The sequence below is a fragment of the Symphalangus syndactylus genome, chromosome 14 (genome assembly GCF_028878055.3).
Source record: "Symphalangus syndactylus isolate Jambi chromosome 14, NHGRI_mSymSyn1-v2.1_pri, whole genome shotgun sequence".
NCBI classification, from domain to species: Eukaryota; Metazoa; Chordata; class Mammalia; order Primates; family Hylobatidae; genus Symphalangus; species Symphalangus syndactylus.
In genome coordinates, this window is record NC_072436.2 from 76008257 (window position 1) to 76034760 (window position 26504).

The 26504-nt window shown below is 35.8% G+C and overlaps 1 protein-coding gene across 6 annotated transcripts in view; it reads right to left on the reverse strand.

The window, feature by feature from the left end:
* Positions 1 to 653: 653 nt before the first annotated feature.
* Positions 654 to 26504, reverse strand: part of AFTPH (aftiphilin) — a 66731-nt gene continuing 40880 nt past the window's right edge. Inside the window, exons 3-10 of one of the 6 annotated variants that reach the window (XM_055242924.2) lie at positions 25427 to 25578; positions 23917 to 24043; positions 23456 to 23512; positions 20018 to 20140; positions 13729 to 13789; positions 12099 to 12272; positions 8113 to 8236; positions 654 to 1773 (exon numbers count right to left, since the gene is read on the reverse strand). In XM_055242924.2, coding sequence (XP_055098899.1) covers positions 1629 to 1773; positions 8113 to 8236; positions 12099 to 12272; positions 13729 to 13789; positions 20018 to 20140; positions 23456 to 23512; positions 23917 to 24043; positions 25427 to 25578 — 963 coding nt within the window. In that variant the 3' untranslated portion in view covers positions 654 to 1628. Of the gene's footprint in view, positions 1774 to 8112; positions 8237 to 12098; positions 12273 to 13728; positions 13790 to 20017; positions 20141 to 23455; positions 23513 to 23916; positions 24044 to 25426; positions 25579 to 26504 lie in introns of those variants that run through there. The other 5 variants (XM_055242925.2, XM_055242926.2, XM_063617895.1 and 2 more) reach the window with 5 other exon arrangements.

A 26504-nucleotide genomic window follows, 5' to 3' on the forward strand; every position in this document is an offset into this window, starting at 1 on the left:
TTGAAGGAAAGTTTCTCTGAAAAAGACCAAACTTTTTTTTTTTTTTTTAAATAGTTAGGGAAATGGTGGGATACGGACTGGATAGGCATCTTGTCACTCCAGGCCATACTTACATTACACTCAGGCAAGCGTTCCAATGGCCAGCGTAATCCCCTGGCAACACAGGAATCTGCAAACGACAGAGGTGCAGGAGTTCCACTGGCACATTCCCAGAGTGGATGAGGCCGACTGTCAGCTGACTGCTGTTCCTGATGCAATGTCATGTGACTTTTTGCTGAAGCAATATCTAATAATATTCTAAAATTTTTAGACTTTTTCTGCCTACCTTCATTTCACGCTTATATATTCTTGGAAAGAAAAAAAATCCCTACAAATCCCTATTTAACCTTGCCAATACTCTGATGAAGACACATTATAATGAATCATGGGAATTTCTTTACTGATCTCATGTTCTATATAAAAACAAACAGCTCAGCTACTAAAAGTGCTGATCCAATTCTTATAGGCCAGATTCTAATTCCTCCTGGCTTCAACAAAGTAGAAGCCCTACCAAAGATTTCCTCTGGATTGAAATATGTTAATATTCAATAAAACTTCTCATTCAAACTCATTACATTTTTCCTCACATACCAAAGTACAGACACCAGGCTAAATTTCTTTTAAATTATTTTATTTTTGTATAAGCTAAAAGGAAATTTACACACTGAAATTTCAAAAGACCTTGGGCATGCACATTAACCTTGTTAGAGGTTCTTCTACATGTCTCTCTTTTTTCCATAGGAATTTCCCCAAACATTTAAAACCCATAGTTTTCACTGTATATACAGCCTAAACCATAGCAATCTATGATTATGTCATTTTACACTGTGCAAAATCCTCAAAAAATAGTGGTACAATAGAACAAAAAAATCAGTAACAAGTAAATTCCATTGTAAGACATTCATATAATTTGGTCCTTCTCTGAATCAAACTGATTTTAAACAGATACAATCTCTTTAAACCCCTCCAATCAAGTTCTGACAAGGATCCATACCCTATAACAAAAGAGCAATTGATTAAGTACCTTGCAAAAGGTCAAACAGCAATACGCCAGATTGAAAAGATTAAAAAAGCCCCAAAATGTTAACAAAAGCCAGATCTGAAACCCATCATACACAAAATTTAAAAAAAAAAATGAAATGGGGGACTTTGGAGCTTATTTATGATAGCAAAAGTAATTCGACATGTAATATGAAAAATCAAGAGGACAGTCAATGCAATCTGAAAAGACTGAAGGGGATTTCACAGACAGTGAAGATTTGAGTTTTTTTTTTTATTTCAAAAGTTTTGTAAGAAGGACACCACCAGTGTATTTCACAAAGACATAAATGTATACACCCCAGCAACACAAAAAGAATAAATCTTCAAAAATGTTTACCCCCGATTATTTACATTTTTCTAATATAAATTTAGGACTTCAGTATGTAAATAAATATACATTACTATGTATACCTTTCTAGTGCGGCTTACCAACAAATCAGCTGAACTTGAATTTTTTTTTTTTTTTAATTAGAGCAGGTATGCTTTTGATGGTAGGGAAGGGATGGAAAAAAGGAAAAGCAATAGAAACTGTCCGATTCACATAGTTATCAGTCTGCTTTTTCTTGAGAGCTTGTGGAAGGTGTTAACGTGGCTGGGAACATCAACACCTTGGCATGCATGAATGTTAAGTCAGGAAGGCCAGCGATCACCTTGATAGCTTCTTCACTTAGGTGCTCTTCTCTTTTCGGTTTCCTATTGACAAATGAAAAAAAGACAAGTGTGTTAATGTGACTTTGCTGTAGGTAAAATGGGAGACAATCCACTCTCAAGGTAGACAGTGAGCAATCTGTCGGGACTTGAGTATTTTTTTTCCTCTGCTAGTTCCTGAATCTTGTAATACTTTTGTGTAGTGTGCTTCCTGTGCCAAATGCCAAATCTCATGAAGAGTGACACGTGGCCTATTTATGTTCATTAAAGCTAGGCATGCACACACAGATACTCACATGCATACCTAGACAGCTTGTGTACTTTCTAGCCTTTACATTAGGCTAGAAGCATCTACCCAGGCATAATTTTAAAATGTTACTAAGCAGACACATAATGCCAAAGCCTTAGTAACACTTCACCTAACTGGATTTTTCCCTGCCCCTCCACCCCCTAAAACTACCTCAGCCTGAAACAAAGTATGTCCAGGGAAAGACTAAGTCATTTTAACCTCAGGCTTTCTTTATCCCCAATGGGGAATTCAAGGAGAGAAAGCTCTCAGCTCAGAAGACCCAATCTCAGCCTGTTGGGATGTAGACAGCAGGTCCAAAAGCAGCAGCACTAGGGCTGTTTGCTGGTGTTGTGCGTGTACACAGGCAGGACGGAACTCTGGGAGAGGGAAATCTCAAATCCTATCGGTCCTGTAGATGAATTAGATTTTGCTGCACTGGCCCCCGATATGGGAAATAAGCAGTTTGGTGCCTAGCACAGACATGAAAATGCCTGGTGACCCAGGTCTACTCAGCAGGTGAGCCACAGAAAATGCCAAATGAGCCTCGAATTGAGCACATGATTGCAATTCAAACTTTATTTTTTCTGGGATATTAAATATACTAAAGGAATAGTTATACAGATTATTCACTTTAGACCAAGAATCATTTCAAGTTGTTCATTATAAAAAGCCTAATTCTCTTTTATGGTAAAGGATAGCTGATATTCTTAGATGTGACACAAGTTATTTCTTTGACCTAAATGTTTCCTTTTCCTTGAATGGGGTGCAGGAAGCCAGGAGGTAAAGCAAGAAAGGAAGGATAGCTACAGGCTTTTTTATTCCTAGGACTTTTCTGTTACCACTTTGAATCCAGACTGAAATAAAAAGATTTTATAGAATGAATGAAACATCCAACGACTTTTAGGACTAAAGTTCTTCAAAAGGGAAAAAGCATCAGGCATATAGCAGATGAACCAAATACTGCATTCAGTACTAGGTTCTTAGAAGAATGGAATAGCAATCCAACATTTTTTTCTGATGAAAATCTACATTTTTAATTGCACTTAAATAGTGGCAAAACTATCATGTGGATGTTTGATGGGGAACTGGATATCTGCATCATTCCAAAGTAAAACCAGATACATGACAAGTGAAAACCTGAAACTGTATAATGGAAAAGGTCAGTTTCTCACCAATCGTCAATATCAGCACCACTAACAATGGAGTCAACCAGATGTATGGATCTTCTGATGTGATATAACACCTAGGATGCATTCTAGCCAAAATATTTACCCTGAATTCAGCAAGCCTTTAGATATAATTTCCAATTTACAGGAAAATAGGGAGATAGAGAACACAGCAAATAGTACTTGAAGGAAGCAAACAGACAAATCCAGAGCTTTTAGGACATTCTGCAGGATACCTATACTAATCTTTATACAAGCTACTGTTAATAAGAAAACAGAAGGAATGAGGAGATATGCTAGGTTGAAAGGGACTTAAGAGCCCCAACAGCCAGGTACAATAGTCTTCAATTGAATACTCGTTTGTACAAAGCCAAGAAAGGATAGTTGGAGAAATCTGAATATAGCCTAAGTAGACGAAATGAAAACTCACTGAAATTGACAGAGATCACTGACTAAGACTAGGTTCAATTCACTATGAACTCTGAAATCTCATTTTTTGGTGGAACCCCCCCCCCATATATGTATTTGCATAGAAAAAGATCTGAAAGAATTACACTAAGGAATTATAGTGATCCTGAATGGTAAGAATGTGATACTTCCATTTTTAATTTTTTTTTGGTCTGGATTTCCTAACTTTCTAAAAATATACTTTACTACTTCTATAATGATAAATGGTTATTTAAAACAACAGTGAATAAATGTGCACCTAAATGGACTTTCCCATTTGTGGAGTGCAGTTTGGGTATAGGAACAGACAGCAAAAAGTAAGTTTTTACCTAAGAAACAGTTGGTAAAGATTATTCTAGGGTTTTAAACAATTGCCTTATTTCAGAGGCAATATGAAATTATATTTTAAAATAAAAACAAGTTTACACAGTTCATAGTTTGTGCATTTATCTGTGGTCATTGTGCATGGGTGTGAACTAGTCTTCTTAGAATATGGGAAGAAGTAAACACTTAAGGAGAATTTGAAAATAAAAAGTTATATCATGATTATTTTTCAAAGGCAGTGACCTAATTTTGATCTATTTCTCTCTAGTGAAGATTTATCCTTTTTGTCAATGGAATATAATTGAGAGTCCAGGAAAAAAACATGATCAATTGTTTTTTAATTTTTGTTTTTGACAAATGTGCCAAGACCTTTCAGTGGGGGAAATCGTTTCAACAGTTTTCAGACAACTAGATATCCACCTGCACAAGAATGAATGTGGACTCCTACCTCATACCATATACATAAATTAATTCAAAATGGATTAAAGACCTAAATGTAGAGTTGAAACTATAAAACTCTTAGGAGAAAATCTAGGTATAAATCTTTGTGACCACGAATTGGGCAATGATTTCTTGGATATGACACCTAAATCACAAGAAAAATTAGATCTTATCAAAATTAAAAGCTTTTGTGCATCAAATACTATCAAGATAATGAAAAGACAACCTGCAGAATTGGAGAAGATATCTTCAAATCATTTCTCTGCTAAAGGCTTAGTATCCAGAATATACTTAAAAATCTTACAACCTAACAAAAGACAAATTATCCAATTAAAATATAGGCAAATGGCTGGGCACAGTGGCTCATGCCTGTAATCCCAATACTTTGGGAGGCTGAGGAGGGAGATCGCTTGAGCTCAAGAGTTCAAGACCAGCCTGGAGCAACATACTGAGACCTTGTCTCTACTAAAACAAAACAAAACCAAAAAAGGCAAAGGATCTGAACAGATATTTCTCCACAGAAGATATACAAATAGTCGATAAACACATGAAAAGATGCTCAACATCATTAGCTATCAGGGAAATGCAAACAAAAATGTCATACCACTTTAAACCCACTGGGATGGCTATAACCAAAAAGACCAATAACAAGTGTTGGTAAGAATGTGGAGAACTTGGAATGTATATTATTGGTGGGAACGTAAAATGGTGCCATCACTTTGGAAAAGTTTGGCAGTTCCCCAAAAAAGTTAGAGTTCCTATATGACACAGCCATTCCACTCCTAAGAGAGTTAGAAACATTTGTGCACACAAAAATGTATACACAAGTGTTCATAGCAACATTACTCATAATAGTCAAAAAGTGAAAACAACCCAATTATCAACTGATTAATGGAAAAGCAAAATGTGCTATTTCCCATGAAATATTATGCAGCCAAAAAACAAATACGGATACATACTACAATATGAATGAACTTGAGAACAGAATGCTAAGCAAAACCCAGACACAAAAGGCTGCAGACTGTAGAATTCCATCTATATGAAATAACCAGAAAAGACAAATCCATAGAGACAGAAAGCAGATTAGTAGTTGCCAGGGCCTGGGGAAAGAGAGGGATAAGGAGTGACTGCTAATGGGTACAGGGCTCCTTTTTGGGGTGATAAAAATGTTTTGGAATTAGATAGTGATGATGGTTGCACAACCTTGTGAATATACTAAAAACCAGTGAATTGAACACCTGAGTGAATTATAAATTTTTATCTCAATAAAAAGGCCTAAAAAAGAATAAAGATCTATATTTTGGTACTATTTCTTTGACCTGCATAAACTTCAGTTACAGGTCTATGGCTACTAACTAGCTGTCACTAATTAGCAGTGATTTAGAATAGGAAGTAATTTTCCTCCATATTAGGAAAGGTAGGCAAGAAGATGGAACTATTTTAAAACTAAGAACTTGCATTTCTTTAAAAAACTCAAAGTGAGAAGTCACTTTCACAACCTGTGTTCCAAAAGAGAAGAGCACATATAAATTCCCTGAGACATTCAAAGGCACTTAGTAAAGAGTACTGGATATTGTTTGGTCCATGTCAAATTTCCTCTACCTTGACCACTGTTTAACTCCTTCTTACCCTATTGTCTATCACAATGCCTTTTCACTTTATCTTCTGCTTATCACAATGCCTTTTCACTTTATCTTCTGCTTATTGTCAATAGCCAAGAAGATTTTGCTGAGCTTTATTTTTTGCAGTTTACTTTATTCAAGAGAAAAATGAAAGAAAACCTAAAAATAAGATACTAAAAATGCTTTCTGAAATTATGCCACCAGCCTGTCTCTGCTCTGTACAATTGAGAATCACTCGTTGGGACATTTTACTGTATTTTAAGACTTGTGGGCCTTTGTATTTTTTATCATTTTCAAATGACATTTCTCAAAACAGAAAATACTAAGTTGGCAACTTGTTCTTTCCAATTTATTTTGTTTTAAATATGATGCTGGACAGGTCCTAGCGAGTAACTCAATACAGAATTAGCCGACATTAACTCCAGGATACATTATTAGTTCATTCTCTATTACTATAGAACAAGAGAAAAAATGAAAATAGCTTCTTAAAGTGATAGGGCTTGGAAGAGTTCTCTAGATTCAGCATGTTTCAAGGATGAGTTGATGAATTAGGAGAGCAGGTTAACGTGGTTTAGAGCTCCTCCTAATGGCACAAAATGAATTCTCATCATTGGGATTTTCAAAACTTCTATAGTTCTTTGGTCAGTGAGGCTGCAGGGGAAACAAGGAAAGAGTAGAGCTGTCCCAGAAAGGGCTGTCCTAAAAATAGCAGGGGGAAACCCAAACAATAAAAGCATCCTTTTTGGTTTTTAAGTCAAATGTGTGTTAGCTTTTAGTTAACATATACACATTTCTCATCCATTTTTTTCTATGAGAGGAGTTTGACTTTGAAGAAGTGATTTATTTGGAAAGAGAAAAAATTAGAAAAAATCCACATAGCCACATTTACAAGTAGGTTAATTGAAGAGGAGGCTTTGGCAATGCCAGGTGGCATACTGCAAAGACATGGGGCAATGAGAACAATGGAGAGAACTGGCAAACAAGGATTTACATGCTACAAAGCCATTCTAGGGAAAAGTTAAGGGTAGTCTAATGTATAATAATGTATTTCATAATTATAAATATTAAAGGCAATAAGAAAAATCTGGGGGAATAAAAGCAAACAAAGTTTAAAAGACAGTATGATAATTCAAGCTAAAGTTGAGAGATAAACTTTTATTATTCACAATAAAAAAGGTTTTTTTAAATGGATGTCTTTCTATTGAAGAATCTATTTAAAATATAAACCTGAATTTAACATGTGATTGGCGTGTTATTCAGGAGAAAGAGCTATAACACTTCTTTCAAAGTAGGCAACTAATAGGTAAATAGTTCCACTTTAAAATGCTGATGAATCACGGATTTGAGACAGCAGAGCTGGTGTGTCAATCAACCAGTATTTGCTTTTGCACTAGTGATTTCCTGGTTCAGAATAATATCTTCCTGTTAGAAACTGGCTTAGTCTTATGGTTAACAATAACTCAAAGCAATGGATTGTACCAGCCTAATCATATGAAACTAAAGATTTTCTGAATCGCAAACACATGGCCTCAGTGACATTCCGTGCCTTTAGTTCCAACACAGGGAGATGGTAATTGCTCTTCTATAGGCCATGCCTCTGAAGGGGCTTCTAGAAAGCTTGGTAAAGTAAGGCTTTACCTCCCAAATCAGAGGTGCATGTCAATGAAAATTCCAAGAACCATCTTAGCCTGCAAGTAAAAAGATCAGCCTAGGTGACTCCAGGATTACAAAACTGGGTTCTCAAAGATGATCTTCTCAGTAATTATGAAGAGAAAGGGAGAGTGTTTCTATAATGGCTTTATGATCACAATACTTAATCAGAATTAGTGTCTACAAAGTGGGGAGGCGGGAGCAGGGGGTGGGGGAAGAAAACCACATCTGTCAGCCTTGGCCAATCTCTTATGAAATAATCCTGTTCTAATAAAGTTCATAATTAAACATAATTTGATAATATTTTCTGGACTTGGGCATCGACTGACTTATCAAGCAAGTTGTAATACAATATACTGAAATGCTGTCAACTTACGTGCTTTTTCCTTTGGGCCGTTTTATCTCAGAATTCAAAATGTGGCTATAATTGACACTAACTATTTACCTGGTAGATGTGCTTGTCTTCTCTACTGTAGACATGAGTCTTGCAAATGCATCAGTCACTTTGAGGCTTGAGGTGGAGATTTCCAGCTTAGAAGTTGTTAACTCATACAACTCCGGATCCACACCTTATAGTATAAAATGATAGTCAGTGATGGCAGGCTGCAATAGGTTACCCAGTTAGCCACAATCCAAGATGCAAAAGGCAATATTCTGTAAACATCTGAGTCTTTTACAAATAGAACATATCTTTAGAACACTGCAATACTGCATTTAAATTATAAACTCTACTTTTTGGAGTTTTTATAAAACAGGAAAATACTTTTCAAATTCCATTTTGGAATGAATATATCCTTAAGCTAGCATTTATGTGGCAGATGCTACCCAAATACTTCTAAAATTTCTATCTGCTATAGAAAACTCCCCCAAATTGGATTAGGATGTGATATAAAATTATCAATGTTTTATAAATAGAATGCATATGATGTGACACCCCATTTTTCAATTAACTAATCTCATTTTAAAAATTTTCCTGTTTCCTCACTTCCTTATTTTTTCTCCATTTTCTTCCACAGAAAAAGATTTAGAAGCTAATATAAAGTCTCAAACATGGTAAATGATCTGGTTAGTTTAAATATATCATGACTAAGGACTAATCATAAACATATACCACATAGCTCTTTCTTCAGGTTAGAGGTGGGGAGGGTAAAAGATTTTTAGAAAAGGTGAGTAAAAGTACTACTTTTGAACAAAATGAAAATTCTTGTCTACAGGGTTAATTATATTTCTGTAGTCTCATATCTGAATCTGGTAGTCATTAGTTCAAATATCTTGTTAGAGTAATTCAAAAGGAAGCTCAGAGGGTTAGATTTATTGCAAAAATTGATTTAAAAAATCTCCCCCATCTGACTTCATTAAAATACATATAACTTTGTATATTTCTCATGTAATACAGATTTATAGCAATGATGACAACAATAACATTAAAAAGAACAGTTTAAATATTTTAAACTTAAGTTACACTTTGGATAATAAAGATATTCAGAGTAAAAAAAAGTTTTTAATCCTACACTGTCCTGGTACCAGCAAATAACTTGGGAAAAAAAGTTCATGAGTTGCAGGGCGTAACAGCAAAGCAAAATTCTAAGGAAGAATGTCTTAGAGCTTCTGCAATTTTTACTTACTATTTCTTTAAAAAAATGCCCTGTAAGATCAGCAGATCAAGTTATATATAAATAACTTATATATAAATGCATTTATTTAGATTAACAAGTTTTTTCCTTTAAGATACTTAACATATTAAATTAAAAAATTAAATCAGAAACTGACTTCTATTAACCAACTTTACAGAAGTAAACACAGATCTCAGATGTTTACAGAAATCAGACAAGCAAAAGCGACTTCCACAGTTACGAAGTCTAACAAGGGAGGAAGGCTATAGAAAATGTATATTGACTCTCCCAAGTTCTCAATATTTCATTAAGGTACGCTTTCAAAATATACTTTAAAAGGACTTTCCTTTGTGTTCCTGTAATAAGAATATGAGTTGCAATTAAAATGTAAAAAATTGTATATGTCTGTAAAGGGACTAAATGAGCCCAAAGTACTTCCCTCTCTAAAGGCTAGATTCCAGCAACCACAAAATTTAAGTTGCTGTCTAGTGTATAAGGCAGAATAAATAACTGCATTCTGACTGGCAATAGGAAAGTGCTAGTAAAAACTTAGTTGGGTTTATAAAATACTGGCCACTTGACTGTCAAACAGTAAAGTGGAAGATTAAAAAAAAAAAAGACAACAAAATCACACCCCCAAATAACTACCACCACACCAAAAACTCCCCAAAACTATGATTAGATTTTTCAAAAACAAGACATCTATTTACTACAATAATTGGAGAGTAATTTTTTTAATGGAAGTTTTTTTTTTTTTTTTAACAGAGCCTTAATGAGACATGGTTTAGTTACATAACTAAAGCTAGCCAACCAAGTTCTATGCCAACCTCCTAAGTCTCACACACAAAATAATTAAATAACCGCAAGCTAAGACGAAATGACTTTCCCAGAAACAAGTCAGAAAAAATGCAAGCAAGTGGTGAAATGGAATACTAAGGAAGGTGTTGATACCTGTAGCTTGATGGTAACTTTTAACAAAACCCAATAGCAATAAAAAGAAGCCAAAGCAAATATATAGTAATCAAATTTATATAGCAGCTAGAGCATATTAATGAAAATATTGAACAAAAATATTTAAAAGGCTCCAAAGTAATGAAAACTACATTTGACCATGCTGATTTCACTTCCATTACAGCTCTAAGCTTCTGAAACAGCTTGCTCTTCTCGCAGCTGTGTACACTGAGCCTGATTATCAGGTCATTTCTGTACTTCTTTATATAGCCACGTTATTTGTGTTCCTATGAATGGTTTTTAAATGAGTTTGAAATGTAACCAAAAATTAAATTTAAACCAGGTTTTTAGGGATCCAAAAGAAAAACAGTGACCTCATTCAAATTATAATACAGTTTATGACAAAACAAAGCTGAGAGCAAATTTAAAATGGGAGCTTAATAATTCTTGGGAATACAGTAACAAAAAGATATACATGTTTTCGGTTGTCCCTCCTACCCCCCAGTAAGTATTCTAAAATGTCAGACAATTAGCTCACCCAGGTCATTGCACAGATCAAATGTAAATTTAGAAGTAATTTAAGTAAATAGTACAATATCATTTTGAAGTCAAAACCAGACAGATTGGTTTTTTATATGCTTGCAAAATCTTGAAAACAGTAAGAGTAACCAGGGGCTTGGATTTGAGGAATCCAGTCATTCTATACCAAATGACCTTGGAACTTCCCTGCAGCAGAATCAGATTTCCATAACCAGATCTAAAGAAGGGCATCCTGGTTCCCAGGTTCACTCTGAGCTGACTGTTTGTTAGTCTCCCCCATCCATAGCCCATCATGGCTGCTCAACTGTTGGAAGTGGGTGGTAGCACTGTCTGGTGGAATAGCACAAAACCAGTGAATTCTCAGGAACCAGGCTAGTTGTGAAACTGGCCACTAGTGGGGACAGAAAGGGACTCTCACTATGCATTCTGGGCATGGGCATCTCTATGGCACCTCAACAGCTGTCTGGTGATCAATGGACATGATTACCAGATCACATGTTGGGATAACAGTTATTAAAATAATATTGAATAAAATGTAAACATAAAAATGCCATTATAATTTTAATCTTTTATTCAGTTAGAAAATGACAAAGTACATTAGTCCTTTGGTCAATGAACTGAACTTTTGCAGGGCTGAACATTAACAGGCACTCCAGTAAGTTTTAATTTCTAGCTTTTAGTATCTCATAGCAATTATTTTCTACTATTAACTTTTGTAACATTTTTTTCCCGTGGAAAACTAACAGTATACTTTCTATTTAGGAGCTACATAAAAACAGAAATAGTTCTATGTGGGACTATATACTTAGTGCTAGACTCCAACATTTTGGAACCCAATTATATATTTAGCAGCACTAATAACTACTTGAATGCTGGAATTTGTAAAGGTTATATTATTACAGGCACTACAATGTAAAGTCATCTTTGTATACGAAAATATTCTATCTCTAAACTTGTATTTTTTTCAAATGGCTTTATAGAATATGCTTGTAAAAATAAGCATATAAAATATCACATTTTCCACTTGGAAGAAAAAAAAACCAACAGCCCTGCTTTTAACTCTCTAAGGACATTAGGGATGTTTTATTCCTAGAAACTACTTTCAGCTTTGAATATTACACTCTGAGAAAGTTTTCCTTGAAATACATTTCACATAAGTCATTTTTTTTGTAATCAGATACTATAAAATAACAACAGATGAAAGAAAAGTATTAAAAAGACATTATAGAGAATACAATCTACTTGTTTCCTTGTTTATAGGAAAGTCAAGTGATGTGGTCATGCTTTTAGTAAATAACTGGAATTGTGGTTTTAACACTCTGCTGACCTGGGATTGTGGTGCTGCTGCTAGAGCTACTGTCATCCACGGGCCCAAAGAAATCAAGGTTCAGAAGAGTGGAACCTCCACTAGCTTGAAATTCAGTGACCGTGTTGGTAGGCAGCCACACAGAAGGTAAGCCAAGGGAGGAGGGGTTATGTGTAAAAAGGGGTAAGACACACACTTGAACATGCAGGTTATAATTAGTAATCATTACACATTTAAAAAATCAACATTAAAACAATGTGTACAGTATTAGTTTTTCATTACTAAGGACATTTCTAAAGTAACAATTCAATGTACATTTTCTCATGTACAATGTAAAGAATGTAACACTTAGTAAGGTTTTAGGAGTTCAGTTGCTTCAATCAAAACTGGAAGCCATACCAGAAAGACCGAAAGGAATGCGTACCCGTTAAAGGGAAACAATACTTTAATCTCAACCCAACATTAAAAATCACTGTACATGCCCAAATCAATCTTTCATGTTAGTAATATTGGTTTCTAATTAACGCTTTTTAAAAAGTGACAAAGTTGTCAGTTTCAGGACATGCACCAATGTGTTAACTTAGTTTAAAATAAAATAACATAATAAAGAATGTCGTAACTACCCTACCCTGATGTGCAACCTCAAGCTGTACTGTTCCCCTTTAACTCTGAAACAGTAATCAGAAATTGTATACATTTTTAAAGAAGTTGTTTGTTAATAAAAAGCATGATGATTTGACTGAAGACACCAGACAACAGCAAAAAGTGCATCCAGGCTTTCCTTCAGCACTATATTAATTCAATTGGATGCTTTCCAGATATCCTAGGACCCCACTATAAGGCCAAGCTGATAGTGATTTTTTACAACGGCAAAATAATTGCCATTTAGACAATGACAGGTGTTTAGACAATGGCTCGAACAACTTAAGCACAAGGAGTATGAGCAATTACATCTTGGGATCCACTTAACACTTGTGGTGTCAACACTAGAAACTAGCATTGGTGTGTTACTTATTTTAACTGAAATAAGTTACTGAAATAAGTTATTCCTTTTTGAGGATTTTCTTTTAAAGCCATAAGTGAAACCAATTATTTTTAGAACTGCCTACTAACATTTGGAGACACGCTTTATAAAAGGATCGTGAAATTTATTTTCTATTTGCATGTAGGTGCTCTATAAAATACTAAATCTAAAAACTACTTTGAGTCAATAAACATGGATCTATGCACATTGTTTTTGGTTAAATAATTGTGCTTTGTGCTTTGAAGCAGCCTTTAGCCACAAGACTTTGCATCCAAGAAAATTCCATAAATTAAAACTTACAGAAAAAAATTCAAGGTAAATTGGTCCTAGCTAAAATATCTTTTAAACTACCTAGATATTTGTAAAAAATAAAGAAGCTTACTTTTGACTTAAGATAAACTAAAATTTTACCTAACTACTATTACCTATATTTGGACATTAATACTGTTGATAATAATAACGGCTGGTTTCTTGAGCAATTACTATTCAGAAAGAAAGCCTGAATTTCCAAAGATAAGAATAAGTTATGTTCAAACAAAAAGGGAAATCAGCAGAGAGAAGTTTGTCTGAACTTTGTAGCTTTCTTAACTCTAGCTCTGGTGCTAGAGGCTCTACGGAGAGACGTACCATCTAAAGGGTTAGTAAGGCCACTGCTACTCCAGTCAAACTGGACGGGTGGTAGAGACTCCTAGAGTTGAAAACCAAAAAATCAAAATTAATCAGTACAGGTTGTAGCAACGTAAATAATCCTTAAAAAAAAAAAATTATAGCAAGACCATTAGGCAACAAAGTACCTAAGACAAAATTGGGATAATTTAATTTACAATTTCAGAAGGTTACCTGCAAATATCAGCACAAACTGAAATTGCAAAATTTACAAACAGTATAGGTTATTGACATTTAAAAAGTTGTATCTGGGAAATGAAATTATCTTTACATTTTTAAACAAATTTATGAACTGATTCTATGTCAAGATTTCAGTCTATTCTCAAATCATGATTTAAACTACTGGTGTGATTACAATAAAAATATTAAAATATTAAAACATGGTATAAAACAAGAAGATTCAAAGTCTAAGGTCCGCCTGGTTCCTTACAATTTTCCAAATTTTGAAAATTACGGGCTAGTAAGACATTTTTAAAGTGTTGATTTAAAATATCTATTTTAGTCAACTTCTCTGATTTAGAAATTACTTATTAGATACCAGAATTTAATTTTGGGTGTCATCCTTGTACTGGGGCAATGCCAATCTCCTCTTACCTTGCCAAATTTTATAATGTGCTGCTGAAGTGAGCATAGAATTTTAAAAACAATACACTCAAGGGATGCTCAGGCAGGGTGCAGTGCCTCACACCTGTAATCCCAGCACTTTGGGATCCAAGGCGAGCAGATCACGAGGTCAGGAGATGGAGACGATCCTGGCTAACACAGTGAAACCCTTTCTCTACTAAAAATACAAAAAATTAGCCGGGCATGGTGGCACGCGCCTGTAATCCCAGCTACTTGGGAGGCTGAGGCAGGAGAACTGCTTGAACCTGGGAGGTGGAGGTTGCAGTGAGCCAAGATCGTGCCACTATTGCACTCCAGCCTGGGCAACAGAGCGAGACTCTGTTTAAAAAAAAAAATCACTATTCCAGGGGTTTAAATTTCATAACTGTCAAACATATAAAATAAGCAAATGGTAAATTTAAGATGGTAGGCAGTACAAACACATTTTTAAAATGAGCATTCACACTTCATTTTAAGAATATTCTTACGTGAAAAAATGTTGGTTGCTTTTTTCTTTTCTTTTGGGGGTGGTGGTAAAATAACCTGTATGTTATTAGACTTTTTATATCAAAATGTTATCGTCTTTTTTTGGACATCACTTACCACTACATTTTATTGTAAGGCAGGCACTGTTAAAACTTTATATTAATTTTTTTCTGGGTAGGTAAGGTCACCTGCTGTTTTTTATAGAAAAGGAGCATGAATCAGTTATTTTTGAAAAGTCTAATCCCATGATATTATAATACGACTGTCTGGATAACTGAGATACCAATGACAGGCAAATTAAGTATTTAGTCTCCAAAAATCAGGTCCAGCCTGGAGCAAGGTATAAACCGAGTAAAATACTAACATTAGTTAGTGGGTGTAAGGGATGGGATAGGGATGGTTGTGGGGCAGTGACTATTAAGGGTATTCTTAATAGTGGTGGTGGTAGAAGAGTTTTATATCTTGACTGGTGGTGGTGGTTACAGGAATCTACCTATGTGATATAATGATATAGAACTACATACACATACTGTACCAATGTCATGTTTCTGGCTTTTACATTATAGTATATTATGTAAGATATAACCATGGAGGAAACTGGTGAAGGGTACAAAGGACTTCTCTGTACTATATTTGCAACTTCCTATGAATCTATAATTATTTCAGATAAAAGTTAAACTGCTGAAAACCTAGTTTATAACCTACCTGCACAGCTAATAAATATTTAGAAAATATCTTCTTTAGCTGATCATAAAAGGAAACAAACATCTCTAAGCATTCTAGCAGACTCAACTTACTCCACTTCTAGATCAGTGACACCTTTGGTCATATTCAACACTGAATGAATGGACAAAATCTAGGACAATTTCTGAATAAATGGAGCAAGTTCTTCCATGAACACATTCTGTCTGAATGATGTCAAGTACCTGGGTGCTTAGAAATATTTCAGTGATTTGCTGAAATCTGAGCTGCTCAAATAGGGGTATGGTATTTTGAAGACAGCCAAAATCATAATGAGGTGATAAACATGAATCAACATTTAATGGAAATGAAAAAGGTGAAAAACAGGATTCCGAAGCAAAAAAAGACTAAAACTAATGTTCACAAGTATGGAAACTCAGAAAAAGCTTGAGAATGAAGCATTTTAAAACCACTTGAAGCAATGAGGTATGAATTATTACTGCAGAGATAAAAGCACTAGGCAAATAAGGTCATAATAAAAAGAACAAAAACATGGAGACAGGAGGCTTGGATTCCAGTCCTAGCAGTACCACTAATACATGGTTTTGGGTAAATCACTTAGCCTTTCCAATGCTGTAAAAAGTGAGCATGGTGGCCAGGCGCGGTGGCTCACACCTGTAATCCCAACACTTTAGGAGGCCGAGGTGGGTGGATCACTTGAGGTCAGGAGTTCGAGACCAGCCTGGCCAACATGGTGAAACCCGGTCTCTACTAAAAATATAAAAATTAGCCAGGTGTGGTGGCAGGTGCCTGCAATCCCAGCTTCTTGGGAGGCTGAGGTAGGAGAATCGCTTGAACCCAGGAGACGACTGTGCCATTGCACTCTAGCCTGGGCAACAGAGCAAAACTCTGTTTCAAAAAAAAAAAAAAAAGTGAGCATGGAACTACATAATCATTTTTTCTTTTCTAGCTCTAAAATTGATTCACAAATACATCAGGCAGTCTAAGAGAAGTTGCTACTGGTAACTAGATGGATAACTGCTAGTCAGAGTGTTGACCCTACTCAGCAATGGATAAAGTGTAAAGTATTGACCTTACTAAGAGGGAAATCAGTAGTGACACAATGGTGTGACCTTGAAATTCAGCAGATAAAAATAAGAAAACAAACACACAATCCCAAAAAAGGTAAAATTACTGTTTCACCCTTAAACTAAGTTAATAAATTTCTAAACAAGAGATGCAATAGTTATAAGATGAATATAAGCCAATTTGGAAGATAAAAACAAACTCAATGGGTATCAAAATTGGGATAGAATAGACAGACCCAAAAGCATGCAGTCATAATGGGAATTATACAATTGTGCTTGTGCTAAGTTTGAAAGCCACTGTTGCTTCTAGCACTAAAGGCTAGGGCATAGGAAGATGTAACTTCCTGCATGGCCAAAAAGTAAAATTACATATATATATATACACACACACACACACACATACACGTGTGTATTTCATTTGTATGACATACACATACGTGTGTGTGTGTATGTAGCATGCCAAAGAAGAGTGGTAAGAAATATTTTCTAGGCCGGGTGCGATGTCTCACGCCTGTAATCCCAGCACTTTGGGAGGTTGAGGCGGGCAGATCACTTGAGGTCAGGAGTTTGAGACCAGCCTGGCCAACATGGTGAAACCCCATCTCTAATAAAAATATGAAAATTAGTCTGGTGGTGTGGCGTGTGCCTGAAGTCCCAGCTACTTGGGAGGCTGAGGCCAGGAGAATTGCTTGAATCCAGGAGGTGGAGGTTGCAGTGAGCTGAAATCATGCCACTGCACTCCAGCCTGGGTGACAGAGCAAGACTCTACCTCAAAAAAAAAAGTGTACACACACACACACACACATATAATTTTCTGTAAAGAGACTCTTTAGAAAATGTACTTCAGATGTTTGTTAAATTTTTTTTTTCGAGGCAGGGTTTCACTCTGTTGCCCAGGCTGGAGTGCACTGGTGTGAACACGGCTCACTGCAGCCTCAAGCTTCTGAGCTCAAGCGATTCTCCCACCTCAGCCTCCTTAGAGGCTGGGACTATAGGCTCATGCCATCATGCAGGGTTTTGCCACGTTGGTTAGGCTGGTGTCGAACTCCTGGGCTCAAGCAATCCACCTGCCTTGGCCTCCCAAAGTGCTGAGATTACAGGCATGAGCCACCACGCCTGCTCTCTTAAATATTTTAACCTGAGTCAGAGGTATGTAGTCAAGCCAGGACCATACAATTCTGTGATGGAGGTCAGGCATCTTAGCACAAAATTCTAAACATGTTTTTCATTAGGTCATCTGGACTACTTTTTTGTCAAGTTCATAGTGAAATTATATGAGAAACATGATAAGCTATGACTGAAATGAAATACACAGATCAAATCAGCTAGAGGAAAAAATGACAGGCAACAGCTAACTGATACAATAAGCAATAGTTTATGGGGTTGTAAGGTGGAAGTGGTTAGATGGAGGAGGAAGCAAGCAAAACTAGCAATAAATGGTCTCAGTAAGTACAGCTCCATTTTCAGTGAATGTACCAAGTAGTTACTCAAAATACTTTCCTAATACCTAACACTGTAGGAATAAGAATGCAGATGGAGGCAGAAATAAAAATGTGCCGTGGGAAAGGTAATTCTGAAATATGCACAGACAGGGCAGACCTGGGAGAGCAGTTTGTAGCCAGAGGGCGTATCAGGGCAACAAAATTTAAGTAACTAAGATCAGATTCTACCTACGGAGACATTCTGCCCAAGCCACCTTGTCTGCTGCCCATCCATCAAGGCCAGGCATTGTAAACATCAAAGTCCTCTGGCCCTCTAATTCAGTGCTACTAATAAGCTGGCTTCAAAGTAACATTTAAGCTATGCCCAAGTATAAAACATAGTGGTACACAGCAGTAATATTAGATGTTTCTTGAAACACACCTAAAATGGCAGGACCTATGCTTTACACATTTTCTGAAGTATGTTCTTCAAAACACTAGTTCTGCAGGTGTTACCACTCCCCTCTCCTCTGATCTCTGCAAAAAAAGGTCCTGTGGCCAAGTAAATTTGAGAAATGAATTAAAATTAAGGCCATGCATTGCAGGACTCTTCAATGTCCTTAATGTGTGTTGTGATCTCTAAGGGTGGTTATGGGGGTATGATATGAAGTATTTCCCAAACTTACTTTACCCTGGAACCCTTTAGTGGGCCATCTCTGGGGATTAATGTTCAATGGGAACACATTTTGGGAAAGGCTAAGCATACACTTTTCGTGTTAGATACAATTAAAGATGACATCTAAGGTTAAGAAATGACAAAACATGGCAAGAATATGTTTTAGAAATGGTAATGTTCACTTAAAAATACTAATCTTCTAAAAATACAATATTTAACCAGCACTGAGTCAGTTTGTAACTTCATATGGAAAGAGTAAGCAAGCCCAAATGGCCCATTTTACCTGGACAAAAAGTGAGAGAAGACTTTATATTAACATATTAGTCTGAAAAAAAATTTGTGCTTAAGTGTGCCAAGGAGGTAAACGATAAGAAAGGCAAGACCGTTTTCTGGCTGGGTGTGATGGCTCACACCTGTAATCCCAGCACTTTGGGAAGCCAAGGTGGGTGGATCACCTGTCATAAGTTCGATACCAGCCTGGCCAACATGGTGAAACCCCATCTCTACTAAAAACACAAAAATTAGCCGGGCATGTTGGCACACACCTGTAGTCCCAGCTACTCGGGAGGCTGAGGCAGGAGAATTGCTTGAACCCAGGAGGCAGAGGTTATAGTGAACCGAGATCATACCACTGCACTCCAGCCTGGGAGACAGAGCAAGACTCCATCTCAAAAAAAAAAAAAAAAAAAAAAAAAGAGTTTTTCTATTTTCCTAATCCATAGATTGTTTTGTTAAAGGTCAAATCATTTTCGAGTTAAATAACCATTTTGCTTAAACTCTAAAAACAAGTTTAAGGCAATGGACATATCTAACCTTTACTGCTTTATAAAATTTCACAGGATTCCAGAAAAAATACACATACAATTGCAGACTTATAGAGTTGGTATAAATACAGTGTTTCCTTTTTTCTTTTTTTTGAAAATCCAGCACTTATCAGATTTGTGTCAGTAATTATGATCACACAATATTCAAACTGTAGGGACTTTAGAGATACCTGTTTTAAACCCTTCAATTTATAGATAAAGAGACTAAGGCCTGGATAGGTTTAAGAACTTACCCATAATTGTGCTTTTCTCAAAGCACAATTCTCAAATTGTGCTTTTCTGTTTTTGAAAATTAAAGACAATTTGTTCATTGTATTCCAAGGGATGTTGATCAAAATCATGTCCATCATTAAATCAAGCTTTACAAATATTTTTAAAACTTAAGTCATAAATGAAGGAAAAAGGCAGTATGTGTGGATATATGTGTATATACATGCATAAACATATTTATACACATACAGATATTTTTACCTGGAACTGATCAGATGTACATGTGTTCATATCTGGTGACATGGTGGCTGTCTGACCGATGGAAGCTATTTTTTCTGCAGCAGAAAGAGGTTTCAATGGTTCCTTGGTGGGCTCTAACATACCCTGAAAAAGGAATATTAGCCTTTAATGGGGATGGGGGGCACAGACCATAAACTTAAGTTAATCTATCAGAAAGAAGAAAGTAAAAAACAGGTCACTTGGAAAGTACTGAAGACAAAAAGGAACTGGTCTTTTTTTTTTTTTTTTTTTTTTTTAAAAGAGACATTTTTAAGAGACAAGGTCGCATGATGTTGCCCAGGCTGCCCTCAAACTCCCTGGCTTAAGGGATCCTCTTGCCTCAAAGCTCATGCCACCACACCCAGCTATTCTTAAATTTTATTTACTGAAAATCCTATAGCACTATAATGAGAACCATTTCACAGTAATACCTTTAAAATCAAAAGTTTTTAAAGCAAGACTATATTTTAAATCAGACGTTTTAAAGTACAGAGTTATTACTGTCACATGAAAGCATAAGCAACCAACTTGGGATGGGTGGGGGGAGACAACAATATGTCACATCTAACCTCTAAAAATCCAACACTAATGACACTAAAATTTTAAGAAAGGGCACCCTTTGTACACATTACCCCATGGTGAGAAGTGAGAGCTGATACTAAAACACACCATATAATGTGACATCTATATCCTTCAGTGTAAACTTCATGTTTGATCCTTATCTCTATGACAGCACTGGAGACTTAGTACTTAGTTCCTTGGACAGGCAAAGCAGATATACAGCCTTTTTAGAGAGGAAAAACATCTTACAGGTTCCACAGGGTTTGTTACAAATCTAATACACCTTTTTTTTTTTTTTTTTTTTTTTTGGAGACGGAGTTTTGCTCTTGTTGCCCAGGATGGAGTGCAATGGTGTGATCTCAGCTCACTGCAACCTCTACCCCCCAGGTTCAAGTGATTCTCCCTGCCTCAGCCTCCCAAGTAGCTAAGATTACAGGTGTCCACCACCATGCCTGGCTAATTTTTTGTATTTTTTTAGTAGAGATGGGGTTTCTCCACGTTGGCCAGGCTGGTCTCGAACTCCTGACCTCAGGTGATCCACCCATCTTGGCCTCCCAAAGTGCTAGGATTACAGGCGTGAGCCACCGCGCCCAGCCTAATATGCTTTTTGAGTAAGAAAGATAGATGTTCAGTATGGCTATAGAAATAAAGAGGAAAAAAATCAGTATTTTTCAACATTCTACCAAACTCAAAATGGGCCATAATCTAGGCCTGAAAAAAGTCAAACTGTTACATGTTTTAAAACAATATCTGAAAAGCTTTTGAATGTTTTTCAAAGGTTATATCCTAGACAAAGTCATCCTTAACTGGGCCAAAACAAAAACACAAAAAAAAACAAAAACAAACAAACAAACAAACAAAAAACTCAAAGCTGCTAAGTCTTTAATGTTAGAATCTGTAAATTTCTAAAATTTTCAGGAGAATCCATGCCTCCTCCCTTCCCCAGTAAAATAGGTGTAAACTAACAAAAACAGTTTGCAGAATCAATTCTTAACAGTAGCACATCTGAAAGCCTTTAACCAAGCAGCTAGAAAAATGAAGTAAGTTCATGGTCTAACTCAATACCATATGTATTATACAGGCCCTCTAGTGTGCCCTTATACAGAGACGATACATTTGGCAAACAATTACTAGTCTCAGCCAAGTTTTTTAATTTGAACGATCACTTTAAGCAGTGGTTCTCAAATTGTGATCCCCAATCAGCAGCTTCTGTGTCACCTTGGAACTTGTCAGATGCGCAAATTCTCCAGCCTACCTCAGAAATACTGAAAAAGAAACAGGGGGGTGGGGGGGGGTGCTCAGCAATTTGTGTTTTAACAAGTCTTCCAAGTGATTCTGATATACATTAAAGTTTGAGAACCAGTGGCTTAAATGATCACTTCAGGTACTATTTCTCCAGGTGAGATCAAAAGATTATTGAATATCTCATATGTGTAAGGCACCATGGGTAAATTTAGCTATAATTAAAACTTGATATTAAAAAAAGTTTCTAAATGAAAGATATCACAAAGATGGAGGAGGGGAGATACATTTATATTCATTAAATAATCTTTGGAATTAAAGCTTATAGAAATAGTAGCCATAGGTATGAGCTGACAGATGTGAAAATAAACTGGAAAAAAAGTGGGCAGGGAGGAAAGAAGTGGAAAAAAAGTCCATAGAAATAGTAAAAATACTACTAATAAAGGTTGAAAAATAAAGCATGAGCTTTAGCCTCTAACTTCTCACAAACCTCACAGAACTGGCTAATGGGCTGAGGCTATGCACAAGCATTAAGTAGGTCACTGCCCCTAATATGCTGAATGAAAGTGCCTACAAATTAAATTCCTAGTTCCATAACATCAACAACCTCTGGATTGCTACTCCTTGAGAAAAAGAGAAATCCAAATAACCAAAAAGTTAAAGAAATGTCCAGCATTATATTTACCTACAACAGAAAACAATGTGGGGATCATCAAAAGGTTTTTAAAGTACATGATAACCATTTACAAAGGAGTAAACATATTAAAAAAAAACCAAAACTCTAGAAAATTCCACAAAACAAATCAAAATGTTCCAATTCAAAATCAATAATTAGTGCTTATTCATGGAGAAAGTTTGTAGATTTAAAGGTCAAGTTCCACAGCAAATTAACTGTCACATGCACATAATGGGTTGTATAAATTCTATACCAAAGATTCCTCCATTTTTTTTCCTTATTTCCAATTTAACAGTTAATGTTTTTAGTTTGATGGGGCATTTTTATTCATTGATAAAAATACACAACAAAAAACACAAACATCAAACTCTAAAATGTGACTGAGTCTTGAGAAGGAACAGAATGAAAATGTCTGTTTTCTGGGACTACCTGGCATATCTGAAAAAACAAAATTCAACACATTTAAAACATTAACGGAAAAACTAAGAACCCATTGTGAGTCCTGGCTCATTTTCATTTCATTATAATTTGGTGTTTCTAAGCTTTTATGTACATCTATAGCCTCAATATTGCATTTAAAATTAATAACTGGATTAAAACAAATGATATTTTTAGGCCTTCTGATACTTCAGCTTCTTTTTCTTTAAAGCAAGTTTAGAAAAGAAAAGAATCCTCCAAAGGTGCATTTTACAGTTATATATGCTAATATTACTAAGATAAAAATTTTCAATCTAAAAACAGTATCTGTAATTAATGAAATACTTTAACAGTCCTGCGATCAATAATTGATGGGATTTATGAGATCAAAAAAGATCTATTTATACCCTTCAGATTCTAACACTAAATGTCTTATATAGCATGACATAGAAGTGTATTTTAAGATGATTTTACAGAATAAATGCAGTAATGATAAATACATGCAGAGAGATTTTTGTACTTACCAATCCTGCTGCATACATGGGCACTATAACAGGCTGCTTCTTATTGCCCGTGAAAAGCTACACACACGTTAGACAGAAAGAACATATATTTAGAGAATAATCTATCATACAATGAAATAGTTTCCAAATATGCTTGAGATGTTTTATTACATATATTGGGAACGATAAATTGATGAAACTTAAAAATTGCCCATATGGGTTAATTTACCTCCCAGTCCAATTCCTTCATTTTATATTTAAGAAAAACTACTAAAACAATTTTTTCTAAAAATAAGTATTGATTAGAGAAAAATTTAGGTAGATTGATGTTTAAAAGTCAGCACATTCAATATAAAGGAACATTTAAACCAAATATTTATTTTCTGAGGAACTAGCTTACCACAGCTTAAACAAAAGTATAACAGAATTTTAAAACATCCACAGGTTGATTAAAAGATTTTTCAAGGTACTAACAAACTCACAATGTTTCGGGTGTCTATTCCCAAGGAGCACAAAAGCTTCTTGTTGCTATGGGAGCCGCCCCACTGGTATCTCAAGCCATGTGCATCATGGATATCCTGTAGCTCAGTCCACACATCTAGCAATTCCCTGCAAAGGCCATGATGAAGCCATCAACAATAGGTTACTCAGTAACTTTCACCATGAGTTCTACTTATAATATGGCTGTGACATAATACACATTCCAATTACTCTTGGGTCCGACGTTAAGTGTATAACTGTTTGAATGAAATCAAGAGCCAATACTTACAGTCACTAGAAAAACAACTAAGGCCGGGTGCGGTGGCTCACGCCTATAATCCCAGCAATTTGGGAGGCCGAGGCGGGTGGATTACCTGAGGTAAGGAGTTCTAGACCAGCCTGGCCAACATGGTGAAACCCCATCTCTACTAAAAAATACAAAAACTTAGCCAGGCATGGTGGTGGGTGCCTGTAATCCCAGCTACTCGGGAGGCTGAGGCAGGAGAACTGCTTGAACCCAGGAGGCAGAGGCTGCAGTGAGCTGAGATCACTCCAGCCTGGGCAACAGAGCGAGACTGTCTCAAAGAAAAAAAGGTATTTCACTGTGAAATTTCAGAACATCAGCAACAAAGAGATCTTAAACTATAAATTTAATGTGAGAGTAGAATAAAAATTTACCTACCATCTATCTTTTTTCTCAGAAGGCTATTGGAGGATGTGCTCCACCAAAATGGGACCTAAGTGAAGGGAAGTCCCAAGACAATGTATGTGTAAGCCCAGACTGAAACCATTCTAGATGGGAGCAGAATGATAAGGTGTTGGATCACAAGTGTATGAACAAGCTCTTAAAGGGTAGGGAAACATTAATGAAAAAGAGAAGTCCAGGAAGAAGTTGTACTATAAAGAAAACAGTGGCTTAAGAGTCAACAATACATATGTGATTATAATAATGAAAATGCCAAATAAGAAATTAACCAAAAACTGATGTATGGGGAAGATGAGGGGAGGAGAATAGCAGAGGTAAGATCTAAATTTTCAGTTTTCGTTCTAAGAAGTCAAAAAATAATATATAACATCAACTGATTATTGATTTAGAAATATAAAAAGAAATAGCTCAAAAGTAAAGACGCAGGGAGTTTAGGTTTTGACACAATGTTTTTGAGCCTTAATTTTTTTTTTTTTTTGGAGATAGAGTCTTGCTCTGTCACTGAGGCTGGAGTGCAGTGATCTTGGCTCACTGCAACCTCCGTCTTCTGGGTTCAAGCGATTCTTGTGCCTCAACCTCAATCCCAAGTAGCTGGGATTACAGGCATGCTCCACCACACCCTACTAATTTTTTGTATTTTTAGTAGAGACAGGGTTTCACCATGTTGGTTAGGCTGGTCTCAAACTCCTGACCTCAGGTGATCCACTGCGCCCGGCCTGAACCTTAATGTTTTAAGATAAACTTATAAATTAGAACTGCTAAAAATAACAAAAACACATGCTATCTAAAAACAGTCTCCTACTTACCCACTTTCAGGTAAGGCCTCTCTCGTTTTCATTGGCAAAGTGCTTGTTTCCAGCAAGTGCTTCAGGGAAGTAACTTCCTCTTCAGCATCAGGGACAAGTATGGAAGGAAAACATGCTTCGAAAATTCGCTCCAGGCGGTTTAATAAAGCTGTCTGCATCAAAACACCCCCAAAAGTTTATTTTCATTTAATTTTGATAATATCATAGTTATAGCATTAAAATGCAAACACACGCACACCCTGTCCACTACTGTAACACAGGAAGAGAACCATCAGAAAACACTGAGTGAAAAGAACACAACTACTCATGAAACAATCACTCTAAACGATTAATTTAAATGATGATGAGCTACGTAGCTGGCAAGTAAAAGCAACGTGCCAAGCAATATACCTGCTACTTTACATGCGTTATCTTAATCTATTACAAAATTCTACAAAAAACAAATTACCCAATTGTACAGTGAGAAAGCAATCTCAATGTTTGAATAATCTACCCAAAGCAAAACCAAAAAAACCCAGAGAGCATTTATATTCTTTCCACCACACTGGAATGTCTCTTACTACCACTCATCTACTCTAGATTTAGGAACAATAAGATTGGATGCTTGTGAGAAGTACTATGCTATTATAGCTAAACAATCTTTTTTTGGACATAAACATGAATTTTGATAGCCTTTTGGAAATATCTTTGCTGCTAATAGTACAAACCAAAGTAGGAAAGAATGTCTCAGTTTTTACTGATAAAAAATTCAAAAGCTCATTCATCATTTTGGTGATGTGTATTATCTTTTAGAAATTCCATTTCTCTTTAAATAGAATACTACCTTTCTCCCAAGTAAAGCCTGCATATTCCGCAGAGTATTTCCACCAAGAACAAACAGATACATTTCTTGGCTTTTTTTTTTTTAAAGTATTTTTATTAACTAAAACTTGCTGGATTTACATCAACTGAGTTTTGGTACCACTAGGTTTACTATACATGTGCAACCTACAATAACATTCATTCCTATTTTCCTAACTATTTCAGATACATGTAATATATTTACCAACTTAGCCCAATTTACCATTTAAACATCAAC